This window comes from Penicillium daleae (assembly GCF_028827525.1).
Source record: "Penicillium daleae strain IBT 16125 chromosome Unknown utg000001l_segment0_segment0, whole genome shotgun sequence".
Lineage (NCBI taxonomy): Eukaryota > Fungi > Ascomycota > Eurotiomycetes > Eurotiales > Aspergillaceae > Penicillium > Penicillium daleae.
Window position 1 is genome coordinate 1,816,055 of NW_026623149.1, and position 15,501 is coordinate 1,831,555.

Genomic DNA, 15,501 nt, shown 5'->3' on the forward strand with positions numbered 1-15,501 from the left:
TGGGCCCGTACTCAGATTTTCCTAGATCCTCTGGCAATCGCCAAATGGGACTCTCACCCGAAACTACGATTTCTGCAATTGAGCCTGCAATTGAATCCCCAGGGCAGCGTGTAATTGAATTCGTGGATGTACCGGATCTATCACAATCCGAAAATCAATACTGCATGTTCACACTTGAAAGGTAAAGTTAATCTCCCAGTACAGTATTTTCATGAAATTGCCACTGGATCAGAAGAAAGTGGAGCCTGTATTGATATGGTCTTGCGATGAAGGCCCCAACCTCCTGTTGAAGTTATTACACATTTTGCCGAGGTGTATCGGACAAAAGTACATCTTCAACCTTTACCTCTCTTTCGCCTCGAAGGACTGGCCGATCAATTACTCTCTTGCCCGCAGTTCGTCTTGTGGAGCTTTCTGTCTCTCCTGTTGACAATATCGAGCCATGAGTTCTTCAAAGGTCAAGAAGGTCTTGCCGAGGATTTCTATTCTTGTTCTTCGGAAGAAATCACTACGAGACTTTCTTCGGAGGGTGACTCAAGGCCGGATGTTACGCGGTCCTTGTGCCTCATTGCATTGAGACACGTTAGATGTAATAATCATTCCATCCCTACTTCCTTCCTCTCTGAAATATGACTGACAACGCTGCCCAGCCTCCCGACTCGCGCAGGCTTGGATGGCCATTGGAAGTGCGTCACGACTTAATGCTATGCGAGACCTATATTGCAGGAAGGCTACACCCGTTCCTGAAGATGACTCTGAAGTCAGAGCCTATTGGAGTGTTTTTGTTCTTGAACGACTGTTCCTTCCCCACAACTCGGAACTTTCCACCATCCATGTTCCTGATTATCCCCAAAGTGCCTCTTTACCACCACCGCCGCCTCGCTCCTCAAATTTTACAGCCGCGGAAATGACCGAGGAGCCCCCCGGGAAAGACATTGGGATCAATGGGTATTGCTTGCGCATTATCTCTATATGGGGTAAAATCAGATTATACCTCCATCGCTTGTCGCGAGGCGAGGTTGAGAAACCATGGTTGGCGGACTCAAATCACACTAGGCTAGGGATAGAGCTCATAGAGTTCGAGGCTCAGCATAGCAAGCACCATTTGCTTCTTAATGTCGCATTTTCACATCGGTCTACGACGGAGGTCAGCCAGCAGAGCGAGTATTGGAATCCTTGGATGATGACAGAGATATTATGGCATGCTTCGCAGGCCATTCTGAATCATCCGTTTCTGCACCTTGTTGTCTTGCGATCACAACAGGATATACCTCAGTCCTGTGTCTTTCTTCAGCAGAAGGTCGACATGGCGTTGTACCATGCGAGCTGGCTGTTCCGGATCCTTCAACTCAGTGAAAGATTGATGGTGATTTCCAATCCCATAATTGGGGATGCTATTGCCGCCAGTGCGACTGTTCTATGGCTATTCCAATTCACGAGAGATGGAAAGGTTTCCCAACGAACACGTGACAACCTGGACACGTGTGAGAAGTTTATGGGTACAATGGCACGTATGTGGCCACATCTTTTGCATAAGGTGAGAACTGAGGACTCAATCCATTGAATCGGAACTTCTATTTCGAAAAGTGGGCGTCCTCTTGAACACAATCTGTCGATCACAAGGGGTGAGTACCAAGGCTAACATACTGTGTAGCTTATGACCCTAAAGAAATTACGAATTCTCGCAGATCAGAACCGTTCGCAAGCTACCTATCAGGACATGACCATTAATTTCAAGCCAGAGTGGTTTTGGGACCTCCTTGTCCCCAGCATACACGAGACAAATGATTCATTGGGCGTGAACTCAATGGCCGAATCTGGAAGTGACAGCACCTCGAAGATGAGGCTTAAATCCCACTTTATTGACCGCCTCCCTGAAGATTTTGACTCTGACCGAGAACAAGATCATCCAGAGTCTGCTCCTTTTTCTCTGGACTCGTTTCCCATCGGCATGGAAGACCTTGAGCAATTTCATATCGAGGAATTATCACGTGACTTCCTTGAAAGTGATTTCTGGGATATGGTCAATTAGTCCCAGCAACTTCTTGGTTGGCTAGGAGATAGTGCTGGGTTGCTCCTTGAAGTCGGGTCTCTGTCCCCTTTTAGGCAGCGACGCAATATGACCGCGCGAAGGTTTCCTGTACAAATAAATGGTTCCATCAAGGTCGGCGAAAAGTGTTACATATGGTGCCAGAGGCATCTGCTACCCTTTGCTCTTGCCGTTTATAGTTTTTCGCGGTCTACTTGGATCTGTTCACTAGCACTAACCATAATATCTCGTTTCTCTGGTCCCTCAGCACACTAGATCTTGATTTGTCAGATGCGACTGCGAAAAGATATAGGCCGAACAGAAAGGCTTGGTACAGCGATTGGCTACGGATTCCAGGAGTATATACCAAGCAGATAAAAGTCGGCAAAAAGCAAACTCACATGGCGACTGGATAAACGATAGCTATGGAACCTGACCGAGCAGGGCGGGAGAGTGGGCCCGGAGATTCAGAATGGGTCCGGAGGTTTAGAATGGGCCCGGAGGTTTAAAGTGGGCCCGATGGTTCAAGTGGCAACTGAGGCGCCGCGGCAGTCATTATCTCGGTGCAGATCTCTTGTCTTGGTAGTCACCCGCGTAGTCTGTATTTTGGCGGAAATTCCGGGGAACCCGCTGATGGATTGGAAAGGAAATATATTCAGTTACTGTAGTGCTCTCATACTCGCATGGCATATATCGAATATTCATTTCAATATTGCTGATTCATCGAAATGTCCTGGGAGGCAGTGTCGAAAAAGGCGCAGGCGGATTTGTTGAACTCCCTTCCTGCCAAGTGGACGATTGACGCTGAAGCTTTTACAGCGGTGACGAATGTCTCCCAAATACCAAAGACATGCGGGATCCTGAGTCACCGCCAGATTCAGATTACGGAGCTCACTGCGACAGAGTTGGCTAAAAACATCGCGTCTGGCCAGTTGAGAGCAGTGGAAGTTTTGGAGGCGTTTGCGGCCCGTGCTGCGATTTCCCATCAATTGGTGGGCTAGCTCTGATATTCCGGGGTGAAGAATCTATATACTAACAACATCGTCAAAGGTTCACTGTCTCACTGCATGGTTCCTAGAAGAGGGGATCCGACAAGCCCAGCACCTGGATGAGATCCTTGACTCTGGGGGAAAACCCCTGGGGCCTTTGCATGGCGTTCCGGTTGCACTGAAGGTAACAATCAGCTTCTATTCCCACGCTGGTTACTTATTAAACTAGTGTCCCTATATTGTTCGGCTTTCTCTGACTGCGTGTAGGATTCTTACAGCATGAAAGGTCACCCAACCACTCGCGGATACGTCATCAATAAAGACGACGTACAACATCACGATGATGCTATCGTAGCAACACTACGCGCTGCGGGTGCGATCTTCTTTTGTAGAACCACTATGCCTCAAACGGGCATGGCTTTGGAAACAGTCAGCAACCTATGGGGCCGCACTTTGAATCCATTCAACACCAGGCTCGTTGCTGGAGGGAGCTCTGGCGGAGATGGTGCTTTGGTAGCCATGAGAGGTTGCCCTATTGCACCATCATCAGATATTGGCGGTTCTATTCGTATTCCGGCTGCTTTCAATGGTCTTTATGCCATTCGGCCCACCTCGCTTCGGATCCCCAAAGCGGCGTGGGGAGGATCGAAGACAGGTCAGACCTCGATTCGAGATTCGGTGGGCCCTGTCTGTCATTCTGTTGAAGACGTCCGGATGTTTACGCAAATTCTTACTGGAGATCCGACAAACAGATATGACGTCTGCAGTGTCCCCATTCCCTGGAGAGATGTCTCACTACCTAAACGAAAGCTGGTAGTGGGTATAATGACATGGGATGGTGCAGTTATGCCTCAGCCACCTGTTCTTAGAGTCATCGCTCATACAAGACAGGCACTCAGTGAAGCTGGATTTGAAGGTATGCGTTTCCTCTTTTCTCAATCTACAAAGGCATTTTTCTAAAACTCCAACGCAGTCATTGAATTTGAACCACCATTCGACTGCTGGGAGCTCGCAAAATGCACGGTAGGAGTTTGATACCTTCAGATATTTTTTAAGATCAACTGGCTTACAATGGGCTTAGTTTGACATCTACTTCCAAGAAGCTGGCGAAGGGACCCTTGCAAAGCTCAAACCTACAGGGGAACCGCTAATTCCGGCGTTTGCAGATCTGCTTAAGGTCTATAATGCACGCCACCTCACCGCGCTGCAGCTTTGTCATGTATGGCCGTTTCATCCTTTTGTAGGAAATCCCATTAATAAGTAATACTGCAGCTTAACATGAAGATGCGGGAGTTCAAGGAACAATTTGCGGACGCCTGGATGCAAACAGACCGGCTCACTACATCTGGACGCCCTATGGATGCTTTGATTTGCCCTGCTGCACCTTCCGCGGGCGCACCGCACGACTACAATGCATATTGGGGTTACACATCGATGTTCAACTTTCTCGACTACCCATCAACAATCTTACCTGTGGCTAATTTTAAAATTGATCCTCGAATTGATCATCTCGATGCAACATATCAGCCACTGATGTCGAATCCTTACGACAACGCGTACCAGGCGATGTGTAATGTCACCTTCTGATTTCATTGACCCGTATGGAACTAACATATCATCCCAATAGATAATGCGGAGCTCTTTGTCAACCAACCGTCTAGCATACAAGTTGTTGGACGCCCGTTCGACGATGAGGAACTTATCGAGGTCACTTCTGAGATCGACAGTATCCTTAAGGTGACGAGGCAAGTTAAATCAAATCTTTAGGCCTGCGGAAGCAGGTAAAAAACTTGACCAGTCTAATTGATTTCGTGGTTCCCGTGAAGATAGATTGTAGGGCCTGCGGAAATCCATAGAGGAGAAGAGGAAGGAAGGCAAGACATCCTACGTCGTTGCCCCGTCCGACGCATGATTCCTGATTTCACCTACTTGTACCATCGAAACATTTCAAGACTTATTTCTACCGTTAATCTTTCATGATGCACCTTATTGCCAGTTGCTTGTTGTGGCCTTCATAATTCATAGCCTACAAATCCACCATTACAAGTCGTCTTGGTCGCAGCCTAAGGGGTAAAATGTAAAATGGATTAAATAAATCGCAACATATAGTAGTAAATTCCGTATCCAAACCATCCTCATGCTACTTTGGCGTGGTGTTTCGTTTGCCTACTATGAATACATCTGCGATGCTGAAAATAGATATATAATGCGATGGACCCTTTAGCTTGGTTTTTATTGAGATTAGATTGGGCAGTACTCGTTACTTTGCACTTGTTCCGATTTTATCAAATCAAAATTATTGTTTTGCATTGCATTAACTAGTAGGTCATCATGAACATAGGAATGTAAAGTTGCCATACAGTAGGGAAAGCTATCTTTTCATCGGGTTTTTCGGTTAGGACGCCTAAACAAGTTTTGATCTATCAAAATTTACAGTCTGCAACAACTCGACTTCGAGTTGATATCATCCCCTCCATCAACCAACACACTTCGGTTGCTCTCCTGTGTTGAAACTGCAACATCCAGACCGGGATTTCCAGTGAAGAAATTAGCTGGTTTAAGACCGACGACCATCTTCTCCGACGGCATGACAGGCCAGTCTTCGATTCTTGGGTTGTGTGTCGATCCAAAAGTGTGCCAAATGACGATGTCCTTGTTACGCACCAAGGATTCTTCGGTTCCAGTACGCTTTTCAATAGCAGAAGCAATCCCGTCGCCACCAGTTGACTGCATGGTGTGACGGCCAGATGGGAAATGCTCTTCTTCATTGTAACGCGTGACCCAAACAGCGTGCTTTCCAAACTCAGAGCGCTTGGCATGGTACGAACCTGGGTGTGCCAGCAGCATCTGGCTGTAGGCAGGAAGCAACTTGAAACCGACAGGGGTTCCGGTCACAGGATTGATGACATTCTCGTTGATAATTTTGAATGTGCGGTTCTTTGTAAAATCCAGGTCCAACCCTCCCTCTCTATCAACGATAGAAGAGCGTGTAATGTATCCGACACCGAAGGGGTTGTCGTACGAGTCGACCTGAGCTTGCGATTTGCCGTCATGGTCAAAACTGGGCGTGTCAACAGGCATAGCATGTGATTCTTCCACCTGCAAGGAATTGTTCTGGCCATCGATTGCAGGATCCATACGAAGAGAAAACAAATGCTGGTGATAAGGGGCAAGAACGCCTGGAGCGACGATTGTACCATAAGGTACCTTGTCGCCTATATCAATCGGACAGGTCGAAAGGATTCCAGTGGCACGAACTTCGTAGTGAATCGATGCATCCTGGCCGAACTGAAACGCGAAAATATATTCGTAGTTGCTAACCGTGATGATAGTTTGAAGAACCAGAATTCGCGAACGCGTCACAACGGCATTTTGGGTCCGGAAGTTTGTGTGCTTCCACAAAATTCCGTCGTCTTGTTCATGACAGCAAATCACATTCGGGAGCTTCACAGGGTCTCCTGAAGTAGTAGTGTGCCAGCCGTCGAAGTACTTGATGTGACCCAAGCAGTCGCAGCCCAGACGTAGGTTGTTAGCATTGATTCCCGCTCCGTCATTGCCGAGATCAAATGCCGCTTTGCGAGGGTAAGGAGCTCGAGGGTCACCATAGGGCACAAACATTTCTGCAAGAGACAAGCGGTAAAAGAGGTTGCGGCCATCGTAGCGAACGTTGTGAAGGGTGAGACCTTCTCGGTAGTTGAAACCGATGTGCATAGACCACTTTTCCCATTCCAAATAGTTCCCTTGTGTCTTGAAGGAAGGGCCTTCGGGCTGTACAACTTGATACGGCTTCGTCGTTGTCCGTGGTGAAGGTCTCAAGCCAGGGCTATATTCAGTCTCGGCGCCGTGGATTTTTCGGCGGTCGAACGGCTTTGGCTTGTCGTGAATGCGATCGTCGGGACTGGAAGGCAGTTGGTAGATTTTGGTCACCTTCAGCTCCTCTGACACTTCTGCGCAAATATCCAGTGGATACGCGTAGTAGTTGGCATCAGCATTATCTACCAAACGCATGTAGAACCAGCACTATACACCGCTTTAGCATCTAGTCCTTGATTCTGATTGGATATATAGGGTAAGCACGATTTACCATGGTGGTCCGCTGTGACGTGTCATTGGTGCCATCTGTCGCATATGCCCATGCCTCGACAATAACAGAAGCACCGTCCGGTAGTTGAAGGTGGGCAATTTGTTCCTGAACTTTTGGGTCTGCCATACACGCTTTCTCAACAGCTTGCATATAGTCAGAGTCAATGTATGGGTGCTTCCCGATAAGATGTTCCTCTTTAAGGATCGCAGCTTGGTCGAGGTCAACCCAAAGTTCAATGAACTTATTTGCCGAACCCCAAGGAAGAACTGCCTGAACACAAGCAATTCTCGCAGGTCTCTTCCGTGCAGTCTCTCCTCGGTTCGTATGCTCCAAGAATGGAACCATCTCCGCCTTGGTGGGCTCCTTCAGAGTAATTACTCGAAAGTTGGGGGTTTGTCCAGGAAATGCATGGCGTACAATAGCTGCGGCCTAGGCGTGACACTGTCAGGCTCGGTCCCAAGGGGCATCTTGTGTTTCTACATACCTTTGCGATTTCCTTTGGAGTCAAAGGGTCAAACGGGTAGTTGGGCGACATGGCAGGGCCTTGCAAACGTGACGATCGTGAGCCAAATAGTTGTTGCTTTTGAATGGCACAAGACATATGAAAGATAGTGTTTAAATAGTCATCTCTGAAACCCCGACGGTGGCAATTAGCAAAAATTGGGAATGTTCCCAAAGGTCAATTTTACGCGAAAGTGTTCCTGGTGCTTTTCGATATCCGCATAGTTTCCAATTTCATTCCATGAAGGTAAGGATTAACCGGGCGGTGCCGCGACGGGAACAGGCCAGCCGTAAGAGGCAACACCGAGCGGCCAGATGCTGGTGGAGCCGGAACTTCCGGACGGAACTTCCGTGTTGACTCACTTGAGACTCTATGGTCTAATTGAGGATTGATTCCTGGCGGAATCGATGTTCCCTTAAGCCAGCAAAAAACCCTAAGAGTAACTTTAGGCGGATCTTCTTCAAAACTTACTGTCATTTGTCGGGGTGGGGAAGGTTGAGCCCACCTCCGCATGCGGGATATTCGCTAAAGTATAAGGGTAGCCGACTCACCTTTCGACTAGCTCGTCTTCCATCTTTCCGGGGTTCCAGCTGCGACTATTGACCAAATTCCTGTTAGTCAATATCCGACTATTACTTACAACAGTCGAAGTCCCGGGATCAAGGCCATAAAGATCCGGAGGTACTAGTAACATCATTAGATCTCGTAGAATATCCGGACCAATTTGCCTATAAGAAGGACTCCCGCTGATTATACCGTGACAGGCCTCAAATTTATTCCATTTATCAGATCATCGCTCTAAGTAATTGATTTTCGCAGCTATGTCAAACGACCTTCCTTTCGTGGTTGGTTCCCACCCCTCACCCTAAAGAAACCCCTGTCTTACAGTCAAAACGACATTGACACGCCCATAGCTGGACGACCCGAGCCTTCTTCACGAGGCTTCTTTGCTAGATGGCAAATGGGTTCAAGCTCAGCAGCTGCAAAGTTTCTCTGTTGAAGGTCGGTATCATCCACTCATTCCCAGAAGAAGCTTCTCTAAAAGGTGCAACTCAAGACCCTGGATCCGGACAAGTCTTCGCTCACTGCCCCAACAACGACCTTTCCGACGTTGATCAATACGTGGAATCCGCGCAGACCGCATTCCTCAAATACAGAGATACAAACCCAAGAGAGCGAGCCAAATTGCTTTTGAATTGGCACAGCCTGATCACCAATTCACGGAGCGATATCGCAAAACTCATAGTCCACGAGACAGGCAAACCAATGACAGAGGCTCTGGGTGAAGTAGACTATGCGCTAGGCTTTGCATGGTGGTTCGCCGGCGAGGCCGAGCGCGTCCGCGGGTCAGTAGCTCAGCCGTCCGTCTCGAACAGACGCACGCTGGTAATCAAGCAGCCTATCGGTGTCAGCATAGCCTTGGTACCCTGGAACTTCCCTGTTGCGATGACAATCCGGAAGGCTGCGGCGGCTTTAGCTGCTGGCTGCACAATGATTATAAAGCCCTCACCCGAGACTCCGCTCAGTATACTCGCGCTTGCAGACCTGACCTTGAGGGCTGGGTTTCCACCGGGCGTTTTGAATATTATTACCACAGACAATGACAATACCCCCGCGGTCAGCGAGAGATTGTGCAAGCATCCGCTCGTGCGCAAAGTCACCTTTACTGGTAGCACTGCTGTTGGCTCGATCATCGCGAAACACTGCAGTGATGGGCTGAAGAAGGTGTGTGTTAATTTGAATACATAGACAAGCCTCCAGATATCTGCCGCGCTTCTCAACTCTTCAAGTCGTCGAATATAGCTCACAAGTTATAGGTCACTCTCGAGCTGGGTGGTAACTGCCCATTCCTAATTTTCGATGACAGTGATCTTGACCAAGCCCTAGGAGCACTAATGGTCTTAAAATGGCGCACCGCCGGACAGGCATGCACACATGCCAACCGAGTTTATGTCCAAAGTGGCGTTTACGACAAGTTCCTGTCCATGCTAGTCAACGCCACAAAGAAAATCCAAGTTGGCCATGGCGCGGCCCCCAACACCACGATGGGAGCGTTGACCACAACTCGCGGCTTGGAGAAACTGGAACGGCATATTGCCGACGCCATTTCCAAGGGTGGAAAGATTGTGTGTGGCGGGAAGAGGTTAACGAATCTACCTGGAAACTTTTTCTCGCCCACGATCATTTCCGGAATGACGCCTTCCATGCTGACGAGTCAAGAGGAGATTTTTGGCCCCCTCCTTGGACTGCATCGCTTCGAGACGGAGGAGGAAGCTGTCCGGATGGCGAATGATACTAGCATGGGCCTTGCGGCATACTTCTTCACCAAAGATACAAGTCGCACATGGAGGTTGCTTGAGAGTCTTGAGGCCGGAATGGTCGGGATGAATACAGGTAAGGCCGCTATGATCTTACCCCTTATACAAGTCTTGCTCACCATTCAACAGGAAACGCGTCTGCGGCTGAGTCGCCTTTCGGGGGTATCAAGGCTTCCGGATATGGAAAGGAGGCGGGCAAGGATGTCGCGATAGAAGAGTACCTGATTTCGAAGACTGGGACTTTGACTGTTGATCCCATGTCGAAGTTGTAGTTTACAGATGGTTTAACAATATCCAGTTTTTTTGGGGCATTTAGGTCCTCTACGTTGTATTTTCGATTGTATCATATTCATTTTCGGTGATTACTATCGTTCGTAGCTCGTATATCAGCATTTCCTTCCGCTAATCGCTCGGAATAAGTTTCACTTCATTTCTTTCCATTCTTCGTGAATACATCATATTATGTGGCAAAAAATTCTATTCTCCTTCGTCTAAACAATTTTACTCAGAGTTTAGTAGGGAATTAGTAGAGATGCTCGTCGGGCCTCTACCCCCACATTTTCCGTGTCAGAGCCTACTGGTCCGTGCTCAATATCTAGGCTAGTGTCTTGGCGATAACATTAACTAATACAAAACTCGAGAAGGCATCAAGTCCTCGCTCAGGATCTTTTTCCTAGTAGTTCCATCTATGCTAGATGAACCCCTAAAGTTCATCAAAAATCTCTTCGATTGGGTTTAGGCCCGGCGAATACGGTGGCGAATAGACCAGCTTCATCCCTGCGTCCGCGCACATTTGTGCAAGTCGCTCCAACCGGCGGTGATGCGTCGTCCATGACTAAGACACATTCTGGCTAGGTAAGTAGGTAGGCGAAATGATGCAAAATTGCCATTCCTATCCATCTCAGGCGTCTTTGTGGATGACCTTGGCTTTATAGTATTTGTCAAGCTGAGAGATGGTATTTTACCACTAAGAGCTGGCTGATTCAGCGAATATGTATTTATGAGGTGACATTGTACTCGCTTGTAAATATAATATATACATCCGATACCTCCATACCCCACCTCCAAAACACTCTCCCTGGTGTGACGGATGTAGAAGATTGGCAGCCTGTAACGAATGGCAAGTACGATGTTTGCTGGGAAGGCCTTCCGAAAGGGGAAGTTCCCTGGGGGGGGGTATGAAAGCCTACTTCCCACCACGCATCTCCTTCTCCTTTCCTTCTCCCTTCTCTAGACTTGATTCTTTCGCAGACAGTACCGAATTGAGACTTCCGTCCTCTTCTCGCTTGACTTGTAACAGTACCAAGTTATGACATTCCGCCATGTGTACGAAAACCTCGTGGAACTCCATGGAGCCCCGTAGAGTGGCACCTTGTGCCTTGTTCCCAGATCTCCCTCATGAATATGCTCTCCGTTTTAGCCGCAGAATAGATGCACCTTTGCTGGTCACACAACTGCAAACCCTTTAGCAATACCTAAGCTACGCTAACCTCTTCTAGACTGTCCGTTTAATAGACACTAGAAAGTACAAAATATGAATCAGTCGGCGTACTTTGCGCATAATCAGACGTGAAATTGGTTTTTGCCTTGGCCGTAGGGAAAACATGTGCTGAATCCGCGGCTCTTGTAAGAATAAACCGGAGGAAAGTCTATGATCTCTACGGGGAGGTTACTGCTATATTCGAAAACAGATTCCCCCGTCTACACTCGCAAATTGTCTCCCGAACCCTATATTAAGACACGCTAGCCTCAACTTGGTTAGTTCCCCCAAAACCCCTGTCAAATTGTATCGTCCTGCACGAACGGTAATATATGAGTCATCGTTATGATACAGTAAATATCTTAAGGAAACTCGTGGAATATTCTCTGCGAATGGTCCAAATAGAGTAGAAAGCCTGGCGACCTGGTGAGATCTCTCTCTATCTCCCTCCTTCATCACGCGAGCAAGCTTCGTCCACACCCGTTTCTTACTCACTAGAAGGCCGTGCCAGTGTTTAGAACAGTACTAACCTTGGTAGGAGATCGCGCGTCTTCATTTCCATGGATTATCTTCCCGTTTGCGATTTTCAGTCGTTACTAGTGTCTGTCAAAAGCTAGTATCCCCACATAAGCTAACATGAGCCTCTCAAGGGCTGAGACTGGATCTAGAGATGGATCAAAGTCCGTATCATGTCGATTACATCTCTTAGCCCGAAGAGCTCGATCCATGGGAACAGAACTCCTAGGGATCACTTCGGTGTTCGTCTCCGCGAACTCGGCCTGTATCCGAGATTTTTGCAAGCCGAGATCTCAAGGCTTCATAGCAGATTGAGAATTATCTGTAGCTATTCATAGTCCACTGTATCTCTTTAACTATGCTCTGTGGCTGTAACAGCTGCACATTGTGACTGCAATGCAGACGAACAGATCTACTGAGACGAGAAAGCCTCAAAAGTTCTCTTTGCCAGTCCTCATGCATCTCGCGCCATCTATCGAGATATTTTCGAAATAGAGCTCGTTCTTCTTCTGTTCCGTTGCCGGCAGCCACTCCAAAGTCATACATTTTCTGAAAGTCTTCAGGCGTATCCGCAATGATTACACTGACCGGATAACCCTTGAGAGGTAGCTTCTCAAGTTGCTTTTTGAGGGCCAATGCCAGTCTGTCGTTCGGCGCCGCCTGCATCTCAGCAGCCTCAGTGGCTTGATGTCGGGGATTAGCCTGCTCGTTTTTGAAGGCTTTCCACTCCTCCTCGGATAGGACATGGGACGTCACAAGACCGGTAGTTTCAACAAAATCCTGGCCACCGAGGACTGGATTGAAAACGTCCCAACCCCAAGCCCCACTGTCAAAGATACGTTCAGTATTGCAATCTACGAACACCATGCCCACGATATCATTCGGCCTGAGTTCTAGAAACTCGCGAGAAGTGTAGCCTCCCCACGAGTGAGCGACAACGATAAATGGAGGTTCAATACCGGCGTTCTTTAGGAGAATATCGAGCTCTGCTGCGACTGATGCTGCAGATATGCTTGGTGGTGTCTGGTCGGGACCTTCACTCCTCCCCATCCCTGAACGATCGTAGTTCAACCATCGAGCAAATGGAAGCACAAGCTTTCGCACTGCAACCCACTCATCGATTGTGCTGCCAAGGCCCTGCATGAGAACGACGATAGGCTTTCCAGGCTTGCGATCAGGCCCCGAAACGGACAGATAAAGGTTATGGGAGCCAATGGAGACAAGTCCATCCTTGTCACCTTTGTCCCAGTCAATTCTAGAAGTTGGTTGCATTGTGAACTGGACGTGTATTCGAGTTGAGTAAGCAATTAATTGACGTCGAGTTGTTTGATAACGGGGAAGTGAAAGATGCCCAAGCAGCCCGCTTTTTAACCAAGCGGCTCGCTTATTAATGCAACGGTCGCCCTCGGCCTCGGAGGCTAGGATAACCTTGCTGCCTTGCTAACCACGCTTAGACGTTTGGAGTAGAGAGTGGGTGGATGAACGTGTCTCAAAAGTTTCCCGTAAAATACGTCTCAAAAGTTTCCCGTAAAATACGATAATTTACGTTATGTGAAAACATACGTCTATTATTGGCAAAAAGGATATCTACGACTAACCCTAATGTAGACTAGCGTGGTTCAAGATAGGGTTCGGGAAACAATCTGCGAGTGTGTGCAGGGGAATCTGTTATCGAATATAGCAGTAAGACACTACTTTACATCTGCAATTCTCAAAGCGTTTAACCTGTCTACAGGTCGCCGGGTCCTACTGTGATCAGGACCCAGGGCCTTCTCGTAGCCTATTAGTGCTCGCTGGTACATCTCCTCGGCCTCTTGCAGCTTCCCCTGATCTCTGTAGAGAGCCCCAAGGTTGTGAACTGTATTGAGAGTGGACGTATGATCAGGACCGAGGGCCTGCTCGCTCACAGCCTGCTAGTGCTCGGTGGAACATCTCCTCGGCCTCTTGCAGCTTCCCCTGATCTCTGTAGAGATCGCTAAGGTTGTTAACTGTAGTGAGAGTCGACGTATGATCAGGACCGAGGGCCTTCTCACGGCCTGCTAGTGCTTGGTGGAACATCTCCTCGGCCTCCTTCAGCTTCCCCTGATCACTGTAGAGAGCCCCAAGGTTGTGAACTGTATATAGAGTGGACGTATGATTAGGGCCGATGGCCTTCTCCTTACCTACCAGTGCTCGCTGGTACATCTCCTCTACCTCTCTTAGCTTCCCCTGGTCAGAGTAGAGGTCTCCTAAGCCATGAAACGCTCCCCACACCGCAATATCGTTGCCTGGGCGATCCCTATGACGTACATAGTTCGCGTGGGGAGTAAGCCGTTGCTGAAACTTGGAATATTTTCTGACACTCATACTAGGGACCGTGTACCCAACAGATACCAGTGCCAGTTCATTGAGCTGAATTGAATTCACAGTTTTGTCTGCGCTAGCAAGGTGAATGCACCAGTCTTGTACTACAGGGTGGATAGCGTAGCCTCCTTGTTCTTTAATTTCGAGTAGAGAGAACTGGCAGGACCCCCCCCCCCCTCCAAATTTTTTATTAAATACGAGTATATTTCAGGCCTTAGGAGTCGTGATTGAGAATTGCTGGAAACTGTCGGCCCTCCCTTTGACCTTACTCCAGATCCTTCTCAAAATTCCACTTAACTCACCATACCCAAAAGCATCTACTTTTTGAATAAAAGCCGAGATGGTCGCCACATCGGCTTACATGAGAGTTTCTCAATCTCAAGAAGAACAATGTCCAGGGGTGACGAGCAACAGGATTCGCCTCTCATAGGGGTACAAAAATCTGCCGCCCATAGACAATGTTGCAGACCCCAAGTCCTCATGGCCGTTTCAATTGCATTATTTGGAGGGGCATGTCTGTTGTTTGCTGCATCGCTCACCATTCTTGCACCCAGTGACCGGAAATGTGCAATACAATTACCATCTTACTGTGGGTTTCAAGTTTCTCGGCTTAGGTATTCCGATGTCCATGAAATATTTGCTAATCGCAATTTCTTAGCCCCATTGCTAGTAGCAGTGGAATATTACGAGGTCGACTGGGCGAACAACTTCCATCAGGAGTCCATTTATCGGGGATTGCCAACTCCAGAGCTAGAACTCGCATGGTGTGACGAGCAGGAGGGATAGCAAGGAAACTGGTCAATGAGTGTTTGGGTGTTTGATGGAAGTGGGAGTTTCCGAACGTGCAACAAAAGGGCGATCTCCCAGCAGATGGAACTTCTTCTTCTCTTCTCTCTAGATTTGGTTGCTTCGTTGAATGCTACCATGTTGATTCGACATCCTCATGCCTGAGTGTAACAGCCAACAAAATTGTTCGAGGAGAGTGAAAGGGTTGGAACTCAGGGTTCAAATTTCCGGTTTGGATACAACCCATGAAAGTGTGGGTCATCGATCCTTTAGTCCCTCGAAATTTGTGGCTAGAGGTGCCAGGAAAGTTACCACAGGATAACTGGCTTGCGGCAGCCAAGCGAGGTTGCGATGCAGGGCTCAAAGGTTGACCGAAAAATGGTTCATCCTTCCAGATGAATGGAGGCTTATCGGCTAAATGGGTGATTGGAAAAATATACATGAAGTAAAGGCA

At 48.1% G+C, this 15,501-nt stretch overlaps 6 protein-coding genes across 6 annotated transcripts; 3 read left to right on the plus strand and 3 right to left on the minus strand.

The window, feature by feature from the left end:
* Positions 1 to 44: 44 nt before the first annotated feature.
* Positions 45 to 2,032, plus strand: N7458_000545 (fungal specific transcription factor domain-containing protein; the record flags this gene model as incomplete). Its single annotated transcript, XM_056903939.1, has 5 exons — positions 45 to 181; positions 651 to 686; positions 727 to 1,511; positions 1,588 to 1,625; positions 1,670 to 2,032. The coding sequence occupies 5 exons, from the start codon at positions 45 to 47 to the stop codon at positions 2,030 to 2,032; spliced, it is 1,359 nt and encodes a 452-aa protein (XP_056771706.1).
* A 725-nt stretch (positions 2,033 to 2,757) lies between these two features.
* N7458_000546 (uncharacterized protein) lies at positions 2,758 to 4,785 on the plus strand (the record flags this gene model as incomplete). The annotated part of the gene is made up of 7 exons (XM_056903940.1): positions 2,758 to 3,021; positions 3,080 to 3,202; positions 3,286 to 3,934; positions 3,992 to 4,041; positions 4,100 to 4,237; positions 4,291 to 4,588; positions 4,646 to 4,785. The coding sequence occupies 7 exons, from the start codon at positions 2,758 to 2,760 to the stop codon at positions 4,783 to 4,785; spliced, it is 1,662 nt and encodes a 553-aa protein (XP_056771707.1).
* A 663-nt stretch (positions 4,786 to 5,448) lies between these two features.
* On the minus strand, positions 5,449 to 7,637 carry N7458_000547 (uncharacterized protein; the record flags this gene model as incomplete). Its single annotated transcript, XM_056903941.1, has 3 exons — positions 5,449 to 7,038; positions 7,103 to 7,531; positions 7,587 to 7,637. The coding sequence occupies 3 exons, from the start codon at positions 7,635 to 7,637 to the stop codon at positions 5,449 to 5,451; spliced, it is 2,070 nt and encodes a 689-aa protein (XP_056771708.1).
* Positions 7,638 to 8,425: 788 nt separating this feature from the next.
* On the plus strand, positions 8,426 to 10,194 carry N7458_000548 (NAD-dependent succinate-semialdehyde dehydrogenase; the record flags this gene model as incomplete). The annotated part of the gene is made up of 5 exons (XM_056903942.1): positions 8,426 to 8,449; positions 8,519 to 8,606; positions 8,650 to 9,329; positions 9,422 to 9,998; positions 10,052 to 10,194. The coding sequence occupies 5 exons, from the start codon at positions 8,426 to 8,428 to the stop codon at positions 10,192 to 10,194; spliced, it is 1,512 nt and encodes a 503-aa protein (XP_056771709.1).
* A 2,042-nt stretch (positions 10,195 to 12,236) lies between these two features.
* On the minus strand, positions 12,237 to 13,190 carry N7458_000549 (alpha/beta fold hydrolase; the record flags this gene model as incomplete). Its single annotated transcript, XM_056903943.1, has 1 exon — positions 12,237 to 13,190. The coding sequence occupies one exon, from the start codon at positions 13,188 to 13,190 to the stop codon at positions 12,237 to 12,239; it is 954 nt and encodes a 317-aa protein (XP_056771710.1).
* Positions 13,191 to 13,799: 609 nt separating this feature from the next.
* Positions 13,800 to 14,264, minus strand: N7458_000550 (tetratricopeptide repeat protein; the record flags this gene model as incomplete). Its single annotated transcript, XM_056903944.1, has 1 exon — positions 13,800 to 14,264. The coding sequence occupies one exon, from the start codon at positions 14,262 to 14,264 to the stop codon at positions 13,800 to 13,802; it is 465 nt and encodes a 154-aa protein (XP_056771711.1).
* Positions 14,265 to 15,501: the final 1,237 nt, after the last annotated feature.